This window comes from Rhea pennata, chromosome 2, assembly GCF_028389875.1.
Source record: "Rhea pennata isolate bPtePen1 chromosome 2, bPtePen1.pri, whole genome shotgun sequence".
NCBI lineage: Eukaryota > Metazoa > Chordata > Aves > Rheiformes > Rheidae > Rhea > Rhea pennata.
The window spans coordinates 43,189,676-43,210,966 of record NC_084664.1 but is presented as its reverse complement, the minus strand read 5'-3'; the positions used below and the strand labels follow the sequence as shown (position 1 = coordinate 43,210,966).

The 21,291-nt window shown below is 36.7% G+C and overlaps 2 protein-coding genes across 8 annotated transcripts in view; one reads left to right on the top strand and one right to left on the bottom strand.

Annotated features, from left to right (window-relative positions):
* Nucleotides 1-11,394, top strand: part of TOP2B (DNA topoisomerase II beta) — a 79,317-nt gene extending 67,923 nt beyond the window's left edge. Inside the window, exons 26-36 of one of the 2 annotated variants that reach the window (XM_062569330.1) lie at nucleotides 201-356; nucleotides 497-580; nucleotides 1,605-1,802; nucleotides 2,148-2,292; nucleotides 3,216-3,374; nucleotides 4,212-4,419; nucleotides 4,911-4,990; nucleotides 5,464-5,574; nucleotides 9,588-9,704; nucleotides 10,594-10,691; nucleotides 10,909-11,394. In XM_062569330.1, coding sequence (XP_062425314.1) covers nucleotides 201-356; nucleotides 497-580; nucleotides 1,605-1,802; nucleotides 2,148-2,292; nucleotides 3,216-3,374; nucleotides 4,212-4,419; nucleotides 4,911-4,990; nucleotides 5,464-5,574; nucleotides 9,588-9,704; nucleotides 10,594-10,691; nucleotides 10,909-11,070 — 1,518 coding nt within the window. In that variant the 3' untranslated portion in view covers nucleotides 11,071-11,394. Of the gene's footprint in view, nucleotides 1-200; nucleotides 357-496; nucleotides 581-1,604; nucleotides 1,803-2,147; nucleotides 2,293-3,215; nucleotides 3,375-4,211; nucleotides 4,420-4,907; nucleotides 4,991-5,463; nucleotides 5,575-9,587; nucleotides 9,705-10,593; nucleotides 10,692-10,908 lie in introns of both variants that reach the window. The other variant, XM_062569329.1, reaches the window with a different exon arrangement.
* The window catches only part of RARB (retinoic acid receptor beta), a 317,926-nt gene continuing 308,025 nt past the window's right edge, over nucleotides 11,391-21,291 (bottom strand). For 3 of the 6 annotated variants that reach the window (XM_062569335.1, XM_062569337.1, XM_062569334.1), the window contains 3 exons: nucleotides 16,739-16,943; nucleotides 15,263-15,421; nucleotides 11,395-12,906 (listed from right to left, as the gene is read on the bottom strand). In XM_062569335.1, coding sequence (XP_062425319.1) covers nucleotides 12,710-12,906; nucleotides 15,263-15,421; nucleotides 16,739-16,943 — 561 coding nt within the window. In that variant the 3' untranslated portion in view covers nucleotides 11,395-12,709. Of the gene's footprint in view, nucleotides 12,907-15,262; nucleotides 15,422-16,738; nucleotides 16,944-21,291 lie in introns of all 6 variants that reach the window. The other 3 variants (XM_062569332.1, XM_062569331.1, XM_062569333.1) reach the window with 2 other exon arrangements.

The following is a 21,291-nucleotide window of genomic DNA, read 5'->3' as shown; positions in this document are numbered from 1 at the left end:
TCAGATACTGAAAGTCACAGGTGGTCTTTTGGAAAGCTCCAGGTAATGCCTCATGTCACTGAGCCCTGATGTCTTCACTGAGATGAAGACATAAGGACATGCCTTTCTACTCCAGCATGGTGAGGTGGAGCAAGGTTCCAGTTGACATGCAGAACTAAGATTATTGGTTGCTTGTAATACTACATTTTACTTCCTTCTAGGCAGCAGAAGAGGAAGACCCACAGAACCCAAATGATGATGCTTCTTCTGCTTCAGGCTCAACTTCTGGTCCTGATTTCAACTATATCCTAAACATGTCTCTATGGTCACTTACAAAAGAGAAAGTAGAAGAGCTAATTAAGCACAGAGATTCAAAGGTTAGTAAACATTGGAAGGCTTTCTGCAATGATTTAGCAGTTACTGATGTGCATATTTTAATGTTCAGTTACCTAGTATTTACTGTAACTTTAATTTTAACTTACCAACTTAAATTGTATACACTACTTTCCTGTTTCAGGAGAGAGAACTAAATGACCTCAAAAGGAAATCTTCTTCAGATCTCTGGAAAGAAGATTTAGCAGCGTTCGTTGAAGAGCTTGAAGTATGTTTTACATATCTTTTATATATATATATATATATATATAAATGAATGAAAAATAAATAAAACAAAACAATACCGCATTTTAGATTAAAAACATGTAAACCTAAAAATATACTAATAAGTGAGAAGTCATCTTTGGGTAGTTGTGTTCCTAGGTGTGTTTTCCAGGGATTATTTTTAGCATCCATACAATTTAACGTTTCTTCCAAGTCAGTGATGATAAAAAGAATTACTAGGAGCAAATTCGTTTTCATATAATACAAAGACTGGGAGTAGTAAGTGATGAAAGTAATAGTTACAGCAGTTCAACATGATCTGATTGGTCATGAGTCAATAAGCATGGTCAAATGCAAAGTTGTACACCTAGGAACAAGACCTATAGACTGTAAGTACTGAATGAGGGGCCCTTACCTTGCCAGATTAGTAACTCTGGAAAAAGGTAAAGCATTTTGGTGCGTAAGTAACTGAGCATGAGCATCCAGTGCTGTTAAAGGACTGATGGAATCTCACAGAGCTGTGTGTATCAGTGATACATTTGCAATTGGAATAATGTGACTGGTTCTGATGTCTCTATTTCAGCTATATGTTGATACTGTGAAAAAAGTTGATTAAAATTTTGGAAAAGGTGTCTTATAAAAAATGGCTCTAGAAACTGACTGCTTAAGTTAACCAAGAGAACACTAAAATACTAAATAGTGACATCAGTATCTGGATACATACATGAGCAATAGAAACTTGGTAATAGAAAACTTTTCAATTGAGCAATGTCCAAAAGTTCATATTTATTATGGAATAAAAGTGTAGTTTTTGACTGTAAAGGGTAACAAACAATGTACCAAGAGTAATTCACTAGTTTCCCATTACTAGAAATTGTATTATAATTCAAAAGAGAATTAAGGGAGGTCTTATGTTGTGTTCCATATTAAAGGGAGATGAATCTTAAATAATCACTGTGTTCCACTTTGTTCTTATTAAGAAAGAATGAAAACTTACTTAGTGTTTTTCTTCCCATGTTACTTGTTAGAAAGTAGAAGCACAGGAAAGAGAAGATGTTTTGGCTGGCATGGTTGGCAAACCAATAAAAGGTAAAGTTGGCAAACCCAAGATGAAGAAACTTCAGTTAGAAGAAACGATGCCTTCTCCATTCGGTAGAAGAATAGTTCCACAGATTACATCTGCCATGAAAGCTGATGCCAGTAGGAAATTGCTAAAGAAGAAGAAGGTAAATCAATCTATTGCTGTATTTAGGTTATTCATTATTTAACTTTTGTTATTTTTCTACTCTGCTAGCATCAGTTCAAATCACTAGACCCATTAAAACTCTATTTTTACCGTTTGCTGACTTAATTCATGATCAAATTAATACTTGTTTCCTTTTAGATTTCCAAGCCCCTTGACTGCTTGTCAAGGTGGTTTTGTTGACATTTTCCCCCTCCAAGTCTGGTCAACAAGTGTCAATATACTAGTCTACTTCTATTTATTATCTTTTGTCAAACTATATTCCAGTTCTGTCATGAAATATAAAGGTACATTTTGTTTTATTTTTCCCACCTTCTTTATATTTTAGGGTGATACTGATTCTCTAGCAATAAAAATGGAATTTGATGAAGAATTTGGTGCAGTGCCGGCTGAGGGTGGCGGGGAGGACTCCCTGACTACATCAGTCTCAGCAGCTAAAACTCCTAAACCTAAGAGAGAGAAGAAGGAACCTGGTAAGATCCTTAACTGTAAGCATAGTTAAGCTTAACTGTTTCCCAACTGTGTATTAAATATCTTTTTAACACATAGTGAGAAGGAAAATAAACCACAATAATGACTACTTCATTTGATTTTCTTCCCTACAGGGATGTGTGGAAATGTATGGAAATACTCTGTATGTATGGAAATACCGCTGTAGTGCGGTATTGCTGAATACCTAAAGGATTAATTGCAGATGCAGTAAATGCTGAAGTTAATCTTGTTGGCACTTCTATTAGTCTCTGTTTTTATTAACTTACTGAAACTCCTTTTAAGTGAACTACTTTTCTAGGGAGTAAAAAGTAATCTGTGGTTATGCAAATTTTTCTTCCAAATTTTTAATATCATCCAAATAGTAAATTAACTGAGTAGAGTTATGACTTAGTTGTCTATATGTAGCTCAAATATAGCATAGCCAGGGTTGAGCCAGAGTCGACCAGCCCAGTTTGACTGAAATGGCCATGCAATTGACTGACTGCATTGTGCCCCTCTGGCTTCCTGCACACGCACCCGATAGAATATTCTCAAGTTAATTAGTTTTTTCCTATGCATCCTTTTCCTTGAATAATGGAAAGCTGCTGTTCTTTTCCTGGAAAATCCCAGCAACCTTTAAAAAAACAGATAATTGACTGCACAGCAATTAAAACTTAAAATTTGAGGTGTTTTCTTTTCTTCAAACATAAAATAAGTTCATTTATTAACAGTGGGTTAGGTTCTGTGCAGAATCAATTAATCAGATTGTTACATTTCTCTCTAGAAAGAAGAAGAAAATTTACCTTACATCATCAAACAGAAAATTTTAAAAAGGAAAATACATGAACCTAAATGTATGCATCATAGATAGTTAGCAAAAACACAATCTTTTACTGACTGTAATAAATGCTTTTACTTGTGGCAGGTACGAGGGTAAGAAGAACACCATCCTCCACAAAATCTAGTGCAAAAAAAGTGAAGAAACGAAACCCATGGTCAGATGATGAATCCAAATCTGAAAGTGATTTAGAAGAAAATGAACCTGTGATTATTCCAAGAGACTCTCTGCTTAGGAGAGCTGCAGGTACCCAAGCTTTATGAAATGCATATTGTGACTCAAAGTTTGAATTACTGCAAACATACCTTTTCCTTTGGACTTTATCTCCTATAGATAGCTTGCATAGTATATGCTTCACTGTGAGCATAGAGTGAAAACACTTTTCCAAAACCAAGAAGAGTTCACCATAAAAGATTTTGCAACTTGATCAGAAATCTTTTACCATATCCTAAAGACTAGAATAGAAATGACTCACAAAACTGGTGAATTATAAAAGAACTAGACCAGATAATAAAACTACAAAGCAAAAAAATATTCTAATGCAAATACACTGTTGAGCAAACAAGGGTGAAAAAACCCAACTGGCTACTAAAAATTTGTCAAAATTCCCAAGCAGTCTCTAAAAGGCTAAAATATCAGAGACTGAAAGTTTGAAACAATATATACAGAAGATAGTCTAAGAAAAACACACAGAGAGATTTTCTAGAAAGCTGTTCATTATTTTTTCAAGCAATTGATGAAGAAGATTGTTCAGATGATTCATTCAGGAGAACTTCAAGTGAAGGATTCCTATTCTTTAAGAGTATTTTTCCATTAGTGTCTTCATAATGCCATTACATGAAGTCATCTGAGCAAGCAGCAAGTGGTATCAGATATTAGGTAACGCTTGTGCCATTTTCTTCTCCCCTAGTCTTTTATATCATCTATACACCGAAGCAAGGACTGTTTAGTAACTTGCACTTTAGTTTACTGATGCATTAACATAAACAACTGTCTTGAAATGTGTGTATATTTATACATACATATGTGTGTGTGTGTGTGTGTTTTTATATATTTTTTTTTATTATTTTTTTTTCTTTTTAGCTGAGAGGCCCAAGTATACGTTCGATTTCTCAGAAGAAGAAGATGATGCCGATGATGATGATGATGCCAACAATAATAATGATTTGGATGAGCTCAAAGTGAAAGCCTCTCCAGTTATAAATGACAGAGAGGATGAGTTTGTTCCCTCAGACAGCTTAGATAAAGATGAATATGACTTCTCCCCAGCCAAATCAAAACCATCTCCAGAGTAAGTACTGTAACTGAGCAGTATTTCTTTATTAATAATATTTTGAATGTAGATGTCCTCAGACAAAACTGAGGAAGAAATACCAATACATTATTACTCCGTATGTACCAGGTAGAGTAAAAAGTATACATTTCTGGGGAGCAATGAAACTGTATGTTATCTCAACCTTGAAACTGGCCCAGGCAGATGTAAAGGTGACTTACCATACTGTGTTGTGCTGTTAGAAATAGCATTTGTCATAGTGCATTTTAGAAGGTTTTCTGTTTCCCATCTTGCATCAATTTGTTGTACAGAACTATTGATAAAAACATAATTCTGTTAATTTTAAGTGGCTAAAATGCTTGACTGTAAAACGATTTTAAAGGTTCACCTTCTGCAAGCGCATACAAAAACATTAAAAAAATGTGTGTAGTGTTAAAATACAAATATAATCTCTCTTCTTTATATAGTTAATAGAGTTCATATAGTTTCTCTTTTCTATTTGGAAGTAGAAAAACATCTCAAGACAAGAAGACTCAAGATTTTGGGAACATCTTCTCTTTTCCATCATATTCTCAGAAGACAGATGATGGTGAGTTTGTTTTCATTGCTCTATTTGCCACTATTTATTAATTGTCACAGAATATATTAGAGGTTATAAACAAACTTCACAGAGTAATTGTAGCAGAAAGGTATCCAGATCTATAAATGTGAAAAGAGGAGGAGGTTCTGATCCTTAGAGGGATATGGTTTGTAGCGTAGATAAGAAAGTTACAGCACATTCATAGCCTCACTGGCTACTAAAAATTTATCAAAATTCCCAAGCAGTCTCTAAAAGGCTAAAATATCAGAGACTGAAAGTTTGAAACAATATATACAGAAGATAGTCTAAGAAAGACACACTGAGAGAGTTTCTAGAAAGCCGTTCATTATTTTTTCAAACAATTGATGAAGAAGAGTAACATCAGATGCACCTTTCTGTGAGATTAGTCTATACTGTAAGTAACATGGATAATTAAAATAGTAGTGAAGGAATCTTAGACTAAGCATACTCTCTGATTGTAGATACAACAAAATTGGACAGTGATGAAGAGGATTCTGCTCCCGTTTTCTCATCATCTTTTGCCCCAAAGCAGTCAGAGAAAATTCCAAGTAAAACAGTAGCTTCTAAAAAGGGTAAGTAATAGGATTACCCAGTAAATCAATCCATTTATTTAAAACTCAATTCTTTTACCTTAGCATTGTCTCTTCACACCTTCAAAGTGGGAACTGCATTCCTTGATTTTGAACCCAGTGACATTCAACAAAGAGTATGAACTTCTTCCAGCTCCTTAATGATACTAATTTCTTTCTTTTCTTTGGCTACCGTAATGCCAAAACTTGTTTCTTTTCAAGTATTACTGTTCAGTCTTCCATTACATTAACTGAAAGTTTTACCCCCCGAGACTAAGTGAAACATGAGGTCCTTGGGGTTGAAGGATGTCTTCTCTCATGGGTCAGACAGACAGCTAAACTAAATGCTTAGAGCCCTTGAGCATGTCTCCTGTGGCTTCCCTGAATAGTAAAGAGAGCATGTGTAAAGGAGGAATCCCAAGAAATATTTACGTCCTATGTAGGCTGTCAGAGTAAGTTCCACTTGGTCCAATTGTCTTGAGTTCTGATACTGAGGATGAAAGGCTATCCTCAAACTTCAGAGGTATAGATTCTTTCATTTATTAGCCACACTTTTAGAACTGGCGTCTCACAGGGTCTTACATGGAGGAATTTTGGACAATTCACGTTCACTGTTTGGATCTGTTTCTTTAGTTGTGCTTGTGTATTAGTTTGGAGGAACATTTTTTATTGCTGTCCACTGTGTAATACTGATTTATAGATTCTTAGCACTTCTCTTGAGAGACATAAACACCTGTTTATGAATATGTTTTAAAGATTATGCTAAACATTTGCCATAATTAATGGTGAAAATCATGTTTTTCTTACCTAACAGTAATGCAGTTCTTGCCGCATGATAGACTGGATTTTTTTGTTGCCTTCAGATCTCTTCTTTCCTTCCCTTATCTCTTTCAGATAGTTACCTTTTCTCTTGCCTCACAGTCCTTCTTCCTCCAAAAGCAGTTTGATTTTTCTGTCCTCCTGTGGCTTGTGTTTTTTAAAACTTCTCCTGACCAACTTGCAACTGAATTTATTGCATTAACACCCCTTTCTAGAAAAGAGCTCTCAGAGAAATGTACAGGAAATCAGCTAGTTACAATATTTAACTTAATCTCTTAAAATGAGGGGGAAAAAGTCTTGTGCTGTGTGTTAGGTGCCAGCAAATTGCAGCATCATCTCTTCCCTCTCCCCTGATTGCTTGTAAATTTCTAATCTCTGTTTTGTTGCACTGTATATCTGTGTAATCTGTAAGCTGTTTGAATCAGTGAATGTCTGGATGGTTCTCAAACACATGAAGATTTTTAATCATCTCTAGGGAAATCCTCTTCTATAGTAAATGATTTTTTACAGAAATAGCTCATCCTCTACTAAAGTAGTCTTCTAGGTTAAAGTTAAACTTCTGTGCTGCAGTAAATGCAAGACAGAACTGTATATGCAGTATCTAGGCACAGATGCAACAATTTAATACTCAGTCTTTCTTGCTACCTGTCTTGCTCACATTCTGTTTTGCTTGCTCCTTCACGTTCTAACTTTCCTTCATTCTTTCTTGCTCTCTCATGCTCACTTTCTCTTGCACAATCTCTCCCTCTCTCCCTGCCCCCTCTTTTTTAAGGCCTGTAGGTGTTTTCATTAGCATAACTTTGAAACATTAAAATGCAACTGTGTTCTGAGTGCTGATTAACCATTACACTTGCAATGTAAGCATAAACAGATTCTCCTTCAAGTAAGATAATTTAAACTTTTGCCTCAGGGACATACCCCCACTCTTGTTCTCTCTCTCAGTCCATGAAAACATGAGATGGATTGCATTCTACAATATTTCATCTCCTCTCCTTTGCCTAGATCAGACAAAGTTCTTCATGATCACAGTTTATTTGACAATGCAGTGGTAACGTAGCAGGCTTGGTTACTGATGATCTTCTATCCTTTTACAAGTCTCCTTGATTCTAATTCCTTCATGTCCTATATCAATGGCCTCTTCAAAACCAATTTTCTGGTGCTATCATATTCCATCTACTGACCCTCACACTAGGAATGCCTACTATGTGGCTGAAGCAATTGTTCCAGGCAAGTGTTTGATTTTCTGTGATTTCAGTGCTTACATTTGTAAGGATAGGATGCTGAAACTGAAAAATTATTTGTTCTGCTTTGGTATTTATACAACCACATTCCCTTCCAAATGAGAAGAAATAAAGGAAAAGATAAAAGAGTTCAGCTTCTTTTCAAGCTCTCATCAATTTGAGATGAAATCTCTTGGCCTCTAGTGTTCTCTACTGAGAATCAAGAGACTGCTGAGCTTGCCTTCAGTGCACTTACAGAGGTCTGTGACTGCAGTGCCTCATTGTCACCTAAGAGAAATCTGAGCAGCAGCAGTCTCATTCTCCTTGATCATTAGCAGCTGCTCACCTTGAATCTGCTGCTCAGATTCTAGCAGTGAGCATATGGATACCAGTGGACTGTAGGTCCACTGTAGGACCTACAGTGTAGGACTGATGTTCTTGAACTTTGCACGAAAAAACTTGGGAAGCTTCTGAGAGCCTGTGTATTATTGACTCCACTGCAGACTTGCATTTCATATCGTACCTAGTGCAGAGATTGGCTGGGCTGAACTCAGTCTAGCTGCTGTTAAGATATCCTTCCCAGTTGCACAGGCATCAGATATACAGTCTAAGATAGTGGTTCAGAATCCCATGTTCTGGTGTTCTGGAAGCCATGGACTCTGTATCTCTTTATTATTTTAGCCACCAGATAATAAAATTAAGAGATTTACAGTCTTTGGATTTGCTTTTCTGCAGACAGACTTCCCAGAAGGTTGACGAAAACAGGCTCTGTTTTGAGGAATGAACAAGTCTAGCATTTGCAAAGTGTCGTATCACTTACATTCTCCAGTTATTTCCTTCTCCCTAATTCCTTGTTTGTCAATGAGAAGTCTGCCACTTTTCTACCATGTATTAACGAAGAATTCTAGGCCTCTAGGCCAACTGAACCATATAGTTACAGCTTATGACATACATGCTGGATAGTGCTGGTCAGTGTTTGTGCAGTGACTCTCCAGTGGGCAGTAGCTTAAGGCATTATAGCCAGAAAGTTTGTGGAGGCTCTTGTCACCTGAACACATTTTTCATAGTGCTACTGTAACGGAAGCTTGAGGTCTCAGAAGTGTCCACATTCCTGGTATCTGGAGCATTTTTACATGCTTCTCATCATCTTTGAGATGTTCGGGGCTGATGATTGATAGAGTGTAGCTCAGTAGTGTATCTGAGGTTTCTGTAAAAGACTGACATATCTTTCGGCATATAGAACACCTTATCCCTTGACATCCATTGAGTGACCATACTGATGATGGTCTCTTAAAGATGGCAAAGCTAGTTGCATAGCAATAATTGAAATTCTTTAAGAGCATAGAATCATAGAATAGTAAGGTTGGAAGGGACCTCTGGAGATCATCTAGTCTAACCCTCAGAGTAGCCCATACAGGGATTGAACCCATGACCTTGGCATTAGCAGCACCATGCTCTAACCAACTGAGCTAAGGATGTCCACAGCTATCTCTCTTTCCTGTCCTTTCAGCTTCTTCTAAAGTTACTTTTCTTTGAGATTGACAGAAAATGACACAAATTAATACACTGTGCCTTAAAATCCTACACTAATCATGAGGAAGGTTGTCCTGCAATTACACTACTTTGAAAGCAGAAATGTCACAGGTTAAAAGTGATATCTGTAAAAAACACTGATGTATCTATCTATCGAAACTTGTATTTGAAGTATCCAGCTTGTGCTTAAAGGATCAGAAAGAAAGTGATTAATGAAAAACACTGAACTTACTTACTTACTTACTGACTGCAGCGATACAGCTAAACTGAAGTATGACAAAGGTCCTTCAGTTTCAACATAAACTGAAGCATGTGTTTTGCCCAAATGCAGAAAACTCTCATCTTAGTAGCTGACACTCATGCTGTAATTGAAGTAATAATAAAATATAATATTGCTAACTAGTATGTGAATTTAACATATTTAGTATCCCTAACTTCTAACAGCAAAACTAGATGTGCCCCCTAAACCGAAAAGAGCTCCCAAGGCCAAGAAGATGGAAACTGTAAACTCTGATTCAGATTCAGAATTCGGCATTCCAAAGAAGACTGCAGCACCCAAAGGTAAGAATTTTGCCGCAGTGCTTATCATCACCAGACTTACTTTCTTAGAATCATTTTTATGAGGAAGCAGAAATACAGTTTCTAAAATTAGAACAACATTTATTGGTAAATGAATCACTAGTAAATTACTCAGCTGTTTTTCTGTGCCAGAAATAGTTTACTGACTTTTCTTGACCAACAATGCTGTGAACTTTTTTTTTTAATATCTTTGACTTTTGGGAATGCATTCCATAACTGCAATCTTTTTTTTATTGCTCATTGATTCTGTTAGATACTGCTTATTTTTTTATTCTTTGATCTTTTAGTTTTATGCAAGACTCTAAAGTTGTGGTAGTTGACAATTCTCATAAGCAAGTTTTTTTTTCAGTTTCACTTTTGAAAACAATTCACTGGTATCCCAGTTCTTAGCTGTGAAAGTCCTCAAAAGAAAATGATAGATGTAACATAGCACACCGAGTGATTTTATCATAAGGACTTTTAAAGGGAAAGGGTTTCTCTGTGATGATAGTTGAGGTTAACAGTAACTTTACTTAGGATTCATTTATCTTTACTATTTAGTAATCAGTAGAGCAAGTGACTCAGGTGTGTAATACTTCAAAAGTCTGTAAGTAAGTAAGTCATAGATCTAATGATGGATGGCTTTGTCTTGAACTGACATCATGACTGGCAAGAATAAATGGTAACTTCAGAAGTATAAAAGATTTAAAATTGAGAGAACTAATTAAAAAACATTGTAAAAATACAATATATAATAATTTTACTTCTGTTGGGAAAAACCTTGAGCTGTAAAGTGAATTTTCACTTTAGCACATACTAATATGTAATTTCACCAGACTTCTGAACAATTTGAGTTTTAATTAAAAAAAAAAAGTCATATTCTCTCACCTAGGAAAAGGTAGAGGAGCAAAGAAGAGGAAAGCATCCAGCTCAGAAAATGAAGGTGAATACAACCCTGGGAAGAGAACACCTAAATCAACACCAAGCAAGGTCAGTTCATGCTATGTTCTTGTATCTTTGAAAATAAGAATGTAATGGGTTACTTTAATTAAAAAGGTACATGCTCTGACTATAGTTTGCTCAAGTAATAACTGGGCTGTAGGTATGTTTACATATAAGATGTTAGAGAAATCTTTGCGCCCATTCTAAATGTCAAAATGCAGAATGTACACAGAATCACAAATTATTTGTCTTTTCATCTCTACAGAAATCCAAGAAGGCCACTTTTGACCAGGATTCTGATGTGGAAATATTTCAGTCAGGCTTTGCCTCTGAAGCTGCCCCGAAGCCACGGACAGGCCGGGCTAGAAAAGAAGTTAAATATTTTGCAGAGTCTGATGAAGATGATGATTTTGATATGTTTAATTAAGTGCCCAAAGAGCACACATGCGTTTTCCAACAAATATCTTGTGTTGTCTTTTTGTCCCTTCTGTCGCAAACTTTTGTACATTTGACTTATTTTATGTGATAATGTAATTGATGGTTTTTATTATTGTGTGTAGGCATTTTAACATTTTGTTCTTACACCTACAGTTTTATGCTCTTTTTTACTCATTGAAATGTCATGTATTTGTCTGACTGGCTTGTAGAGATGTTCTAGACAGCTGTGCTAAAGCACATTTTAATTGTCATGGTTGCAAACAGCAAACCTGCTTTTTGAAATGAAATTTAAACATTAAAAAATGGAAAAGTATCTTGTGTGTGGAAAATTTGGACTGAAGGGACTGCTTCTACACTTCTTTTTTTTTAAAATAAATATATTTTATTCTTTGCCAGGAGACTCCATGGAAAAAGGTAAACAGTATATGAACATAGAAAGCATTGTTAAACGATCTCAATGTACAAACAGAGCCAGTGAAAGTACATCACAGACTTGCTAGAATATATATATAAAAAAAAACCACTAGTGCTTTAAATGAAACCTAAGAAACTGACACTTTAAATCTGTTAACCATTCTACCACAGTTTTCACTCTGCTTTATGGTGATTTAACAAGGCCAAAAAGGCAGATTCTCTCCTTGTGTTTCTGGAAGTCCTAGCTGTAATTCCTTAGCAACTGGAAGGCTGGATAACCCAACTAATTCCTGGCAGTAGAATCTTAAGGAAATACCCTAGACTCACCAATGGAAAACCTGTGAATGAGTCTGCTGGTTATCATCCCATGAAGTGTCCCTAATGGCTTGTGACCAAGTAAACAAAAAACATGATAACACTGAAAAGTGTTTCTGCCTTGGAGGCTATCGTTACTGTAGAAATGGAATAGATAATTCTGTAGCTAGGTCACCAGCCAGGTAATAAACCACTTCTCAAATTTTAAAGTGACATTAACAGGGGAACAAATGACATCTGCGTAACTGATCTGGCAGTTAACATTGATACTGATGTCTTTTCTGCTAGTGCAGTGACTTTTTTGTATACTTTTTACAAGGAAGGAGCTGCAAACTGAGGGCATCAAAGACAAGTTTTCGTATTAACTAAATCAGACGATCCTTTAAACTTTCTTTTCTGGATGCGTACAGTAGTCCATTTCATACGCTTGGTTTCTTGATCGTTTTAGGTATGAGAGACAAAAGGAAAGCACCAAACATCCAGTATAGAAAGTAGAGCCATACATTTGTATGTACAAAGTCATCAGAAATGCAACCAGAATTTAAAGTCTGAGATCTGTCTTGTCACCATGCAATCTTGAGTGTTCAGAGAAGAAAACAGAAGCTTAACTATTTTTTGCATGAAATGGCTGATTTAGAGTTTCAAAAGTTTGCATTTTTCTAGTCTTAAGAGTTTAAACAGCAAGGAGTATATATCGATACATATGAAAATTTCTTGGTCCTTGTTGAGTTTTTATCTATATATCTATATATATATATATATATATATATATATACATATATACATACATATATAGATTTATATTAAGTCCAGAAACTAAGCAGCAGTAAAAATGTTTTTCTTGCGTTTCATCCCTGTACATAAGGTATTAGGAATGTCTGAAGTAGCTGGAAAATGTCTTATTGCACCATTGGGGATTGACTGACACTGCTGTTATCCACTGAACTAGGTGAGATACTAGGACTGTGTTCTGCGGTATTTCCATTTGAGGTTGGTGTCAGTGGTTCATGTCCTTCAGAATTCTCCAACATTTCCTGAATAAGAGGTGGCATGGATCCAGGAATTTCCATTTTCAATGTAATGACACGTTCTGCACCTTTAAAAAGAAAAAAAAAAAAGGAAAAAAAAAAAAGGTCCTTTTTATTAATACAACCCATACAATTGCTTTTTTTCTTATAGCATTCATCACTAGTAATTTCAGGACACATTATCTGAATGGAAAAAAAAATCTCTTCTAAAGTTCTTGCACACAAAATCATGCAATTGAACTATTTCAGTCACTGAAAAAAAAAAAGGATTAGGTGAATACACTTCAACAAATGAACTTAGAATTACGATCACAGTAACTGTGACAGTACAGGTAAGCTACAGTACAGGTAAACTGAATGAACTATTTCTTTTTATAGCAGGAACCAAAACCATTAAATTATTTTGAAAAGTTAAATTTAACTTTGATCACTTAAACTTGTTTATAAATTGGATTGTACTTTATGCTTTTTAATGTACTGGATCTGTAAAGTATCCAAAGAATGGCAAAAAAAATCTGGCTGATTGATTAGTGTTAAATAGATGAGGCAAAGGCTCATAAAAGCTTTTAACTTTTTTATTTAGTCACCAGTAACACGTCAATACTACATTCTGTTATAAACAAGTAATGTTTTTAAAGGATTGAAGCTAAGGTTGATACATTCAGATGCAAAGTAGGGAGGACCATAAAGAGACTGGAATATCTTGCAATTAAATCTCAAATGGTGAGGTTACATAGTAAAAAAAGTTATGTATGTTCCACACTGAAGTGTGAATGTGCTTTACATAGTTTGTTTTTGCTGGGGAAAAAGAAAGTGTCTATCAAGACAACTTCAGATAATTCATGGCCATAAAACTCAGCGTTCAAATATCTGAAAGAATATGTCCCATAGGAGTCCTGGCCATCTTCTCAAAATGCGAGTCTAACTGAATAGGTATCTGTGCTTTTAAGAAGTGAAAGAAGGTAAAAAAAGCCAACAAAATTAAAGAGAAAATATTTTCTGACTATTGTAAAAATATTCCAGAGGACAGAACCATCGGCTATGTTTCGCTTGCTCATTAAGTATCAAGACTACATCAATGAAAATAAATGCATTTGTCAAAACAGGAGAATTCATTCTCACACTTTTTGAATTTAAAACAAGTGTACATTGAGTGATTTAACTGCTAGATTTTTTTCTCTGAAGTCCTCTCAAAATCTATGTATGTCAAATGAAACTAACAAATCTTTTAAAAGCACAGATCAAATTTATAGCTATAACATTATACATAAAAAAATTATTATATATATAATTTATAGCTATAAATTACAAATAAATACAAGTCTGTATAGCTCATGCACTTGCTTATTTATCAGATCTAGCAAGTAATAGTAAGAGAGAAGAACTGCATAAACCACAGGGGGAAAAAAGAAAGAGAGAACTGTGGCAGTTAAGACTTTTGTACTCAGAATGGTGTAAGTCAGACACTGCTCCCTTGAAGTCTGGAGGTAAACACATATGAAATACCTAGACATTGTCCAAAAATCTTATCTTGGAAGAGATACCGGGGTGTGGAAACCAAAAGAACATACTCATCTTTAAAGCCATGGCACAGCAGGGAGGGGGGCAGAAGGTGCATGGAGGTTGCTAATGACCTGACACGCTGCTGATCGTATGCTCTGCTTTTTAGAGCAGATGGCCAGATTCTTCTCCCAGACGATATGCACCAAAAATAGCACTAAACAGGGATCCTTTCTGATGAAATGAGGGCATTCAACTAGCTATGCATTACAGAATTTGTGTAATGTGTGTTTGGAATTGATTTGCTTTACACGATCAATCAATCAATCACTACCAAAACATTAGGAAAAAAATGGTACATGTGAAAGCATAGTTATTTTGCATCAGAGGTGCTGAGTCTCCAAAACCCTACATCAAGTCACTTCTAATCTAAATCTTCAGTACATCAGACCACAGTTCTGGCATATTTTGGATGCACAGTTTTTTTCTGCTGTCTGTAAACAGACTTCATTTTGAAAGCCATTACTAACACAAAATACAAGTTGACCTGCACCCCATTATGAACATGAACAGAGATTTAATTAAGGATTTTATCCAGTCTTAAAATTACTAACAAAGGGTTCATGCTAATGATCTGCTAACCCACTTACACAGTGGGAAATGAAGCCTTAGGTCAGCTGCATAACAAATGTAGCATCACAGTGTATGTTTAAAGAACAATCTAAACATGAGTTCAATATTTTTTTCCCAGTTTAAAAAGAAGAAAAATTTCCCATAGACCTTTTCTTTTTTCTCTCTCTTTTTTATTTTTTTCCTTTTTTTTTTTTTTTTTTTTTAGAAAACCCCACCAAATCTCTAGGCTAGCCTGCTCTCACACATAAGATAGATTGACACTATCACTGAATTCATTGCGAGTTACTTTACCTTTTGCACTGATACTACGAAGATCTGTGATTTTCATTAAGATCTTTGGAAACATATGAGGTTTGTTGGGTCGTCTCTTTCGAATATAAATTTTCAGTGCTTCCAGCAATGGTTCCTGAAGCTTATCCACTTTCATTGGTTCTTCAAGGTCCTGGCGATCTGTAAAAAAAAAAAAAATTATATCAATAGTATTATGAACTGACATTTTCTTGATCAGAAGAATCAGAATCTTGATCAGAATCTCATAATTTTCTCCATTTATGACCCACATTCTGTGGCATGTATTCCACAGGAAGAAGCCAAAACATCATACATCTTTTTATGAAACTTAGATTCATTTTTTTGTTTGTTACTGGAAAGGTTTGTAATTTGAGTGGTCTGAAATGATCAGTTTGCTCGTCCCTCACTCTCCAAGTGGAAAACACCTCACCACAAATAACAAATGAGAATTAATTTTGTACACAGCATTTATAGGCTACTTAGGTATACAAAGCTTACAGCTGGTTTTATTTTGTATCAATACTAAAAGTGAAGTACCATCATGTATCAGGAGGTGGCAGTGCTAACTTGGTGACCACAAACGTCACCCATAGAAGAGGATGCACCAACAATAGTTTACATTAAAGACATCTTAGAACCTGTCGTTGCTTTTGATGGGTTATATTTAGACACACATAAAATCAGAATGATTTGATATGAAAGGGACATTGTCAATAAAGACTGACTTTTGTTTTTAAAACACTTATTCTCTTGTAGAGCCTAAAACACTGCAAAGGAAAATGAAGCAAAACGCGCTTCCTTGTATAGTCCGTTTTTCAGCAAAATACCTGGACTAAATATGTGTTTCTTTAGCGGATCTCTTTCTTTCTGTGCAAATTCTGGACTAGCATAAGAGGATTTTGGAAATAAGCGAAGAGGCTGAAGCTCCTTTTTTAGCTGTTCTTAAATTAACTACTATTTTAATTGACAGTGTCCTTTTCAACTTTTTGTAATCAAACCCCCAAAAGCATGACATCTGTGCTATTGTATTACTTTCAAAGTAGAACTAAAGAAAGTTACCACCAATGACTTCTGTGTGAAAGTAACTATATGGGTATGTATGCAATTACGTTTATGGGTAAAAATTGCATAAAAATATAGAAGTTACTAACAAAGGTCATTCGTACCTTTGGGATACCAGGGGTATCCATATACTGCTTCTAAAAAAAATGCAGCAGGATGCATCCCGTATGCCTTTTAGCAGGCAAAAAGTAGGCTCATTTGCCTGACCAAATGATCAAATTCATTAAAAAAAAAATGTTAGTAATAAAACTACTAACCATTGTCTGCTGAAAACAAAGCCTTACTGTAAGTAAGTCCTTTATATACCTTTTATAATACGGTTTAAGTAGAGGAAAGCAAAGCAAGTAAAATACCAACGAAGATCTTAATGTGTCTGTGCTTTTCAAACGCATCTAAATTCATGCTGTACGATACCTCCACAGATTAAGCAGATGGCACTAAGGAGACCTGTTTCTGTATCATCCATTTCCAAAGGCAGGAGCTGATTGGCAAACGTGAACACAAGGTCAGTTAGCGGACCAAATCCAGCATTGTGCATCTGAGTTCGGTTTAGGGTAAGGCCATCTGAAAACGTCATAGTATCTTGTTCTGGTGTGTATCTTGTGCAAATTCTGAGGATCTGCGGGGGGTAAAGGAAGGAAATCTAAAGAATTCATCCCGTGAAAGGTTTCCTGATGCAGCCAATTACCCATGCAACTGTAGTGCATGTTCATGTCAAAACAGCCTGATATTAAACTCTGGTACATTCAGTTCTGGTAGCACAAAAATTCACTAGCACAGCAGAAATACCCTGAAATTCACTACGATTATTTCTTGTAACAGAAATTGGGCACTTCCAAATTTTACCCTTGATTATTAAATAATCAAAACATCTCTGCAATTACAAAGGCATGAACCATTAACATTACCAGAGTAATCACATAACCCTCTCCATAGTCAGTATGCTATATGCACCTAACTATAAAATGCTACTGTACTGCCACTCTGATCCCAGAACAATTATAACAACATCTCACATTTTAGAGCATATACATATTTAATTGATTTGGGGGATCAGTTCTGCATGAGAGTGCTTCTCTGAGTTGTGTCTTGATAAGAACAAAACAACACCTCTATCTTGTGTGGGTGCAGATAGCTGCAAACTGGTAAAAGAGGTAGAACATAACTGGTGCTTCATTTCTTCATTTCTTCTGTGGTAGCTTATAGGAAAATACTGTTACATGAACACAACCATGTTGCCGCAACTGAACAAATACTTACTTGAAAAAACAACAAAATGGAAAAGAAGCAGAACAAGAAAACAAGCAGAAGGCAATTCCCTGTTGGCATTTTTTTCAAACAACTAAATAACCATTATTGCATGCTGGAACGTTCTTCCTCTGTCCCACGGCACGTCCCACATGCGAGCAGGCTGCTGCGGCACTCCTTCGAGCTAAGAGGAGTAGCCTGGAAGGGAGCTTGCAACACAAAAGCAGCAGTTCTGCTGCAGCATAGCAGTACTTTTTGCTAGTATAAAAATAGCCTATTTCACTACTGGTTTTGGTAACACTCAACAGGAGCCTGGCTACCGTATAGTTAGTTTTGGTCAAAAATCAGATGCTGACATAGTAATATGCTGGTTCAGTTACTCTCTTTTCCTGACCAATTTTTACTTTACCCGTTTATGACTGCACACATCAGGAATGCTTCAGTAAGAAATACACTGGGCTTCACCCAAGTCCTACTTCAAGCTGGTAAGATTCTTCCCATTGATTTAAATGATGAAGCCCCTTGCTTATCTTTCTCCTAGATGGCATGAAAAGATCACTTGGGAATCAAAAGTTATTCCTGTGTTTCTCACATTTCTTGCCTTCAAATTCCTTCTGTCATGGGCAAAATCTCAGGTTTTGAGGGAATACTGCTGACCTAGTCAAGTTGGTACAGCACACCCAGCAAAGTTCTCCATCTCCCAACTGCTGCTGCAGTTCGTCTCCACAAAGCACTTCTCTTGGCAGCTGGAAAGCTTGCTTCTGCACCGGTTATCAAACTTGGAACCCCTGGGGCTGCCAGCAGCCTGAGGATTTTGCACAACTTTTTTCCTTCTTCGACTACTACTCTTACTTTCTGGCCCTGTAACTTCAAACCTCCTCACCAGCCAGTTGGCATCCAGACTTCCTGAAAGCTCTGGTGCTCCCCCTACCCTAAGCCCAGTGCAGCGATCCTGACGGTGGATATCGTGACTGCCTGGTGCAGTGGGTCTGCTCTTGCTGATGACAGTGTTATTAACTCCTTTACAAGCTGAGGCAGCACTGGTTTTGGCAAGTTGACATGTATGAATGCAGCCATCCAGCACTAACCCTCAGAAAGGATGTTCCAAAGGAAGATGGGGATTCAGATCTTTAAAATGGACATAGAGGAATGCAAAACACACAAATAAAGCCCTGAGAATGCGCCGCGCTGCATTTTGTTACTAAATGCCGCTGGGGTAACTTCAGCGTAAAGAGTGCGATGCTAGCAGAGGCGCAGCGGCAGGCGTTTGTGAAGAGAGGAGCAAATTCTTTCACTTCTCAGAACCAACTCTGGCCATGTTCCATTAGAGATGCTCCACAGCACATGCTCACTTATACAGCTGGTATTAATGAACAGTAGTATAAGAATCAAATAAAAGAGAGGGCCATCCCGCTGACTGATTTGTGTTAGTATATCAGTGCTTAATTTTTAAAATAATCAGAGGCGGAAGAAATTTATCCCTAAACTAAAATAATAATAAAAAAATCTTTCGAAAGTACAGTTGATTAGCTGGGCTAAGACTGTAACTACATTTTCTCATGGCTTGACTGTGTTTATTTCCCAAACAGCCACTTACTCTTTTTTAAAGATTCAACAAAAAAGATTTACACAGATATAAATAAGTACAGGAAGAATTTTGATTTTTTCTATAGCTTCAGAAGCTCTTGGTCAGAAGGCCCCAACACTTGGCAGTTGACCAACCTGGGGTTGGTTCTTTGATTTTTATCTTTGCCCGGCAACACTGTTCCAAATAAACAGGCAGGCAAATGAGGAGGGCATGACATTTAAGAGACCTACAGGGAAGCTTTTCTATCTCAGTAATAATCTTATCTCATATTGTGGATATACACTAAAGCACTAAGGCTTTACATGGTTGGACAGACATTTTCTACATTTTTCCTTTACCCTCTGAATTAGAATGAACTCTTAAAATTATTTTAATGAATGACCAAGGAACCCTTGTTGCTGAGGGTTAGCAATTAAAATAGCACTGGAATAAAAGGGTTTCATTTCTCCCTAGCTGAGCTAATCATCTGGGAAAATCATTACAACTTAAAGCGCAGAAGTACAGAGCTTTGTTCCTCCAGGAGCTGAACACCTGGTCGTCTCAGGCTACACACGTACACTGGAAGTCAGCTACTACACTTGCAGTACTTCATACCAGTTTTTCTTGCATGCCATCAGAGACGTAGGCCAAGCAGCTTTTGAGTTTCTCAATAAATATGCAGTTTTCAAACCATGCTTTTCTTGAAAACAGCAAAATCTCCATGCTTCCTTGTCGTTCTCTACAATCTGTTCCTCCAAGGGGGAGGAACAAAAATACAAATTTGTCAGAGTAAGTCCGTCGTCTTTATCATACCTTTAAAAGATTTGAAAGGATAATCAACAGCGAGCTTTAGGGGAAACAACTGCCAGTAGTCCTAAGTGTAGAAAATGGTAAATACACTCTCTGATTTATTGACAGGTACAATGTCTTGTAACATTAATTTCTGCTTTACATTGCTGAGATACACTTCAGCTATTACACAAGAACTTTGACTTACTAGAAGCCTTTAAAGAGTGAAGAATTGGAGCGCCCTGCCCTCGGAGGGAGTCGGGCGTCTCGGCGCAGTCACCCAGACCGAGCCGGAGGCCGAGCCTCTGCCTGCAGCGGGCACGCTGCAAGGACATCCCTGGCAGACGGAGGTTTCCTCCAACCACCCTACGAAGGACTCGGCCAGGCCCGCTCGCAGATGAAGGAAATTGGGGCTAGGTTCCTCAGCCCGGGGCAAAGGGGGCAGGCAGAGAAACAGCCTTCCAGGGGCCTTGCAAAATCTGCGACCAAAACACAAAGGACATGTGGAATTCAGCTGGTTTCAGCCACAGGCAGCAACTGAGCTTTTTTAATTTTTATTTCTTTAAAACAAAAGGCAGACCTGAGGTTTTCGTACCTAAATTGTGCTCTCAAGTCTTTTACTGGACAAGCCTGCAGCGGCTCAGATGGGAGAATGGCACAGCTGAAGCTCAAGTATGTGTTTTCTGCAATGCACTTAACTTGACTGGAGAAATCAGGTCTCAGGTTTCTCCTACATTCCTTCTACATTATCCCACAACACATTGTTATTAAATTATGAGACAGATCATTTAAAATGTTTTTTTAATTTGTGCCCTTCATCAAGATCTGTAAAACGCCACGGATACTGCTGCTTCACTGCTAAACCTTTCTTGGGCAAACTTCCAGAGTCAAAGTGAAGTTGATCTTGAGCTCATATTCACTGCAGAACATATGGGAAATGTCAGCACTTTAAAATAAGAAATCACTGTTTTTCTCTCTCCATTTTAACTGAACCATGGTCTAGAAAACATCCTCCTAATGTCCTCAGTAGTGTTTAGGTTTTGGAACTAAGCCAAGTATTTTAGTTGTCACTCTGCTCTTAAATGCCACTTACAGCCATAAATAAGGTTCTTACTATGATTAAAGGATCTTTTGTTTTAAAGAATATTTATATCTTAAAGGATTTAGAGCTCCCATGAGTCAATTCCAAATAGCAAAATAAAAACCCTGGGTCACACAAAACAAAAACATTCAGAAAGCTACATCTCATCAATCATAAAATTATCTGTTGTAAACAGATTTATTAATGCAACTTGGACTTTCTTGGAGAAATCCTGCTTTTGCACTTCAGCTGCCTTAGCAAGGTGCGACTCTCCTGACAAGA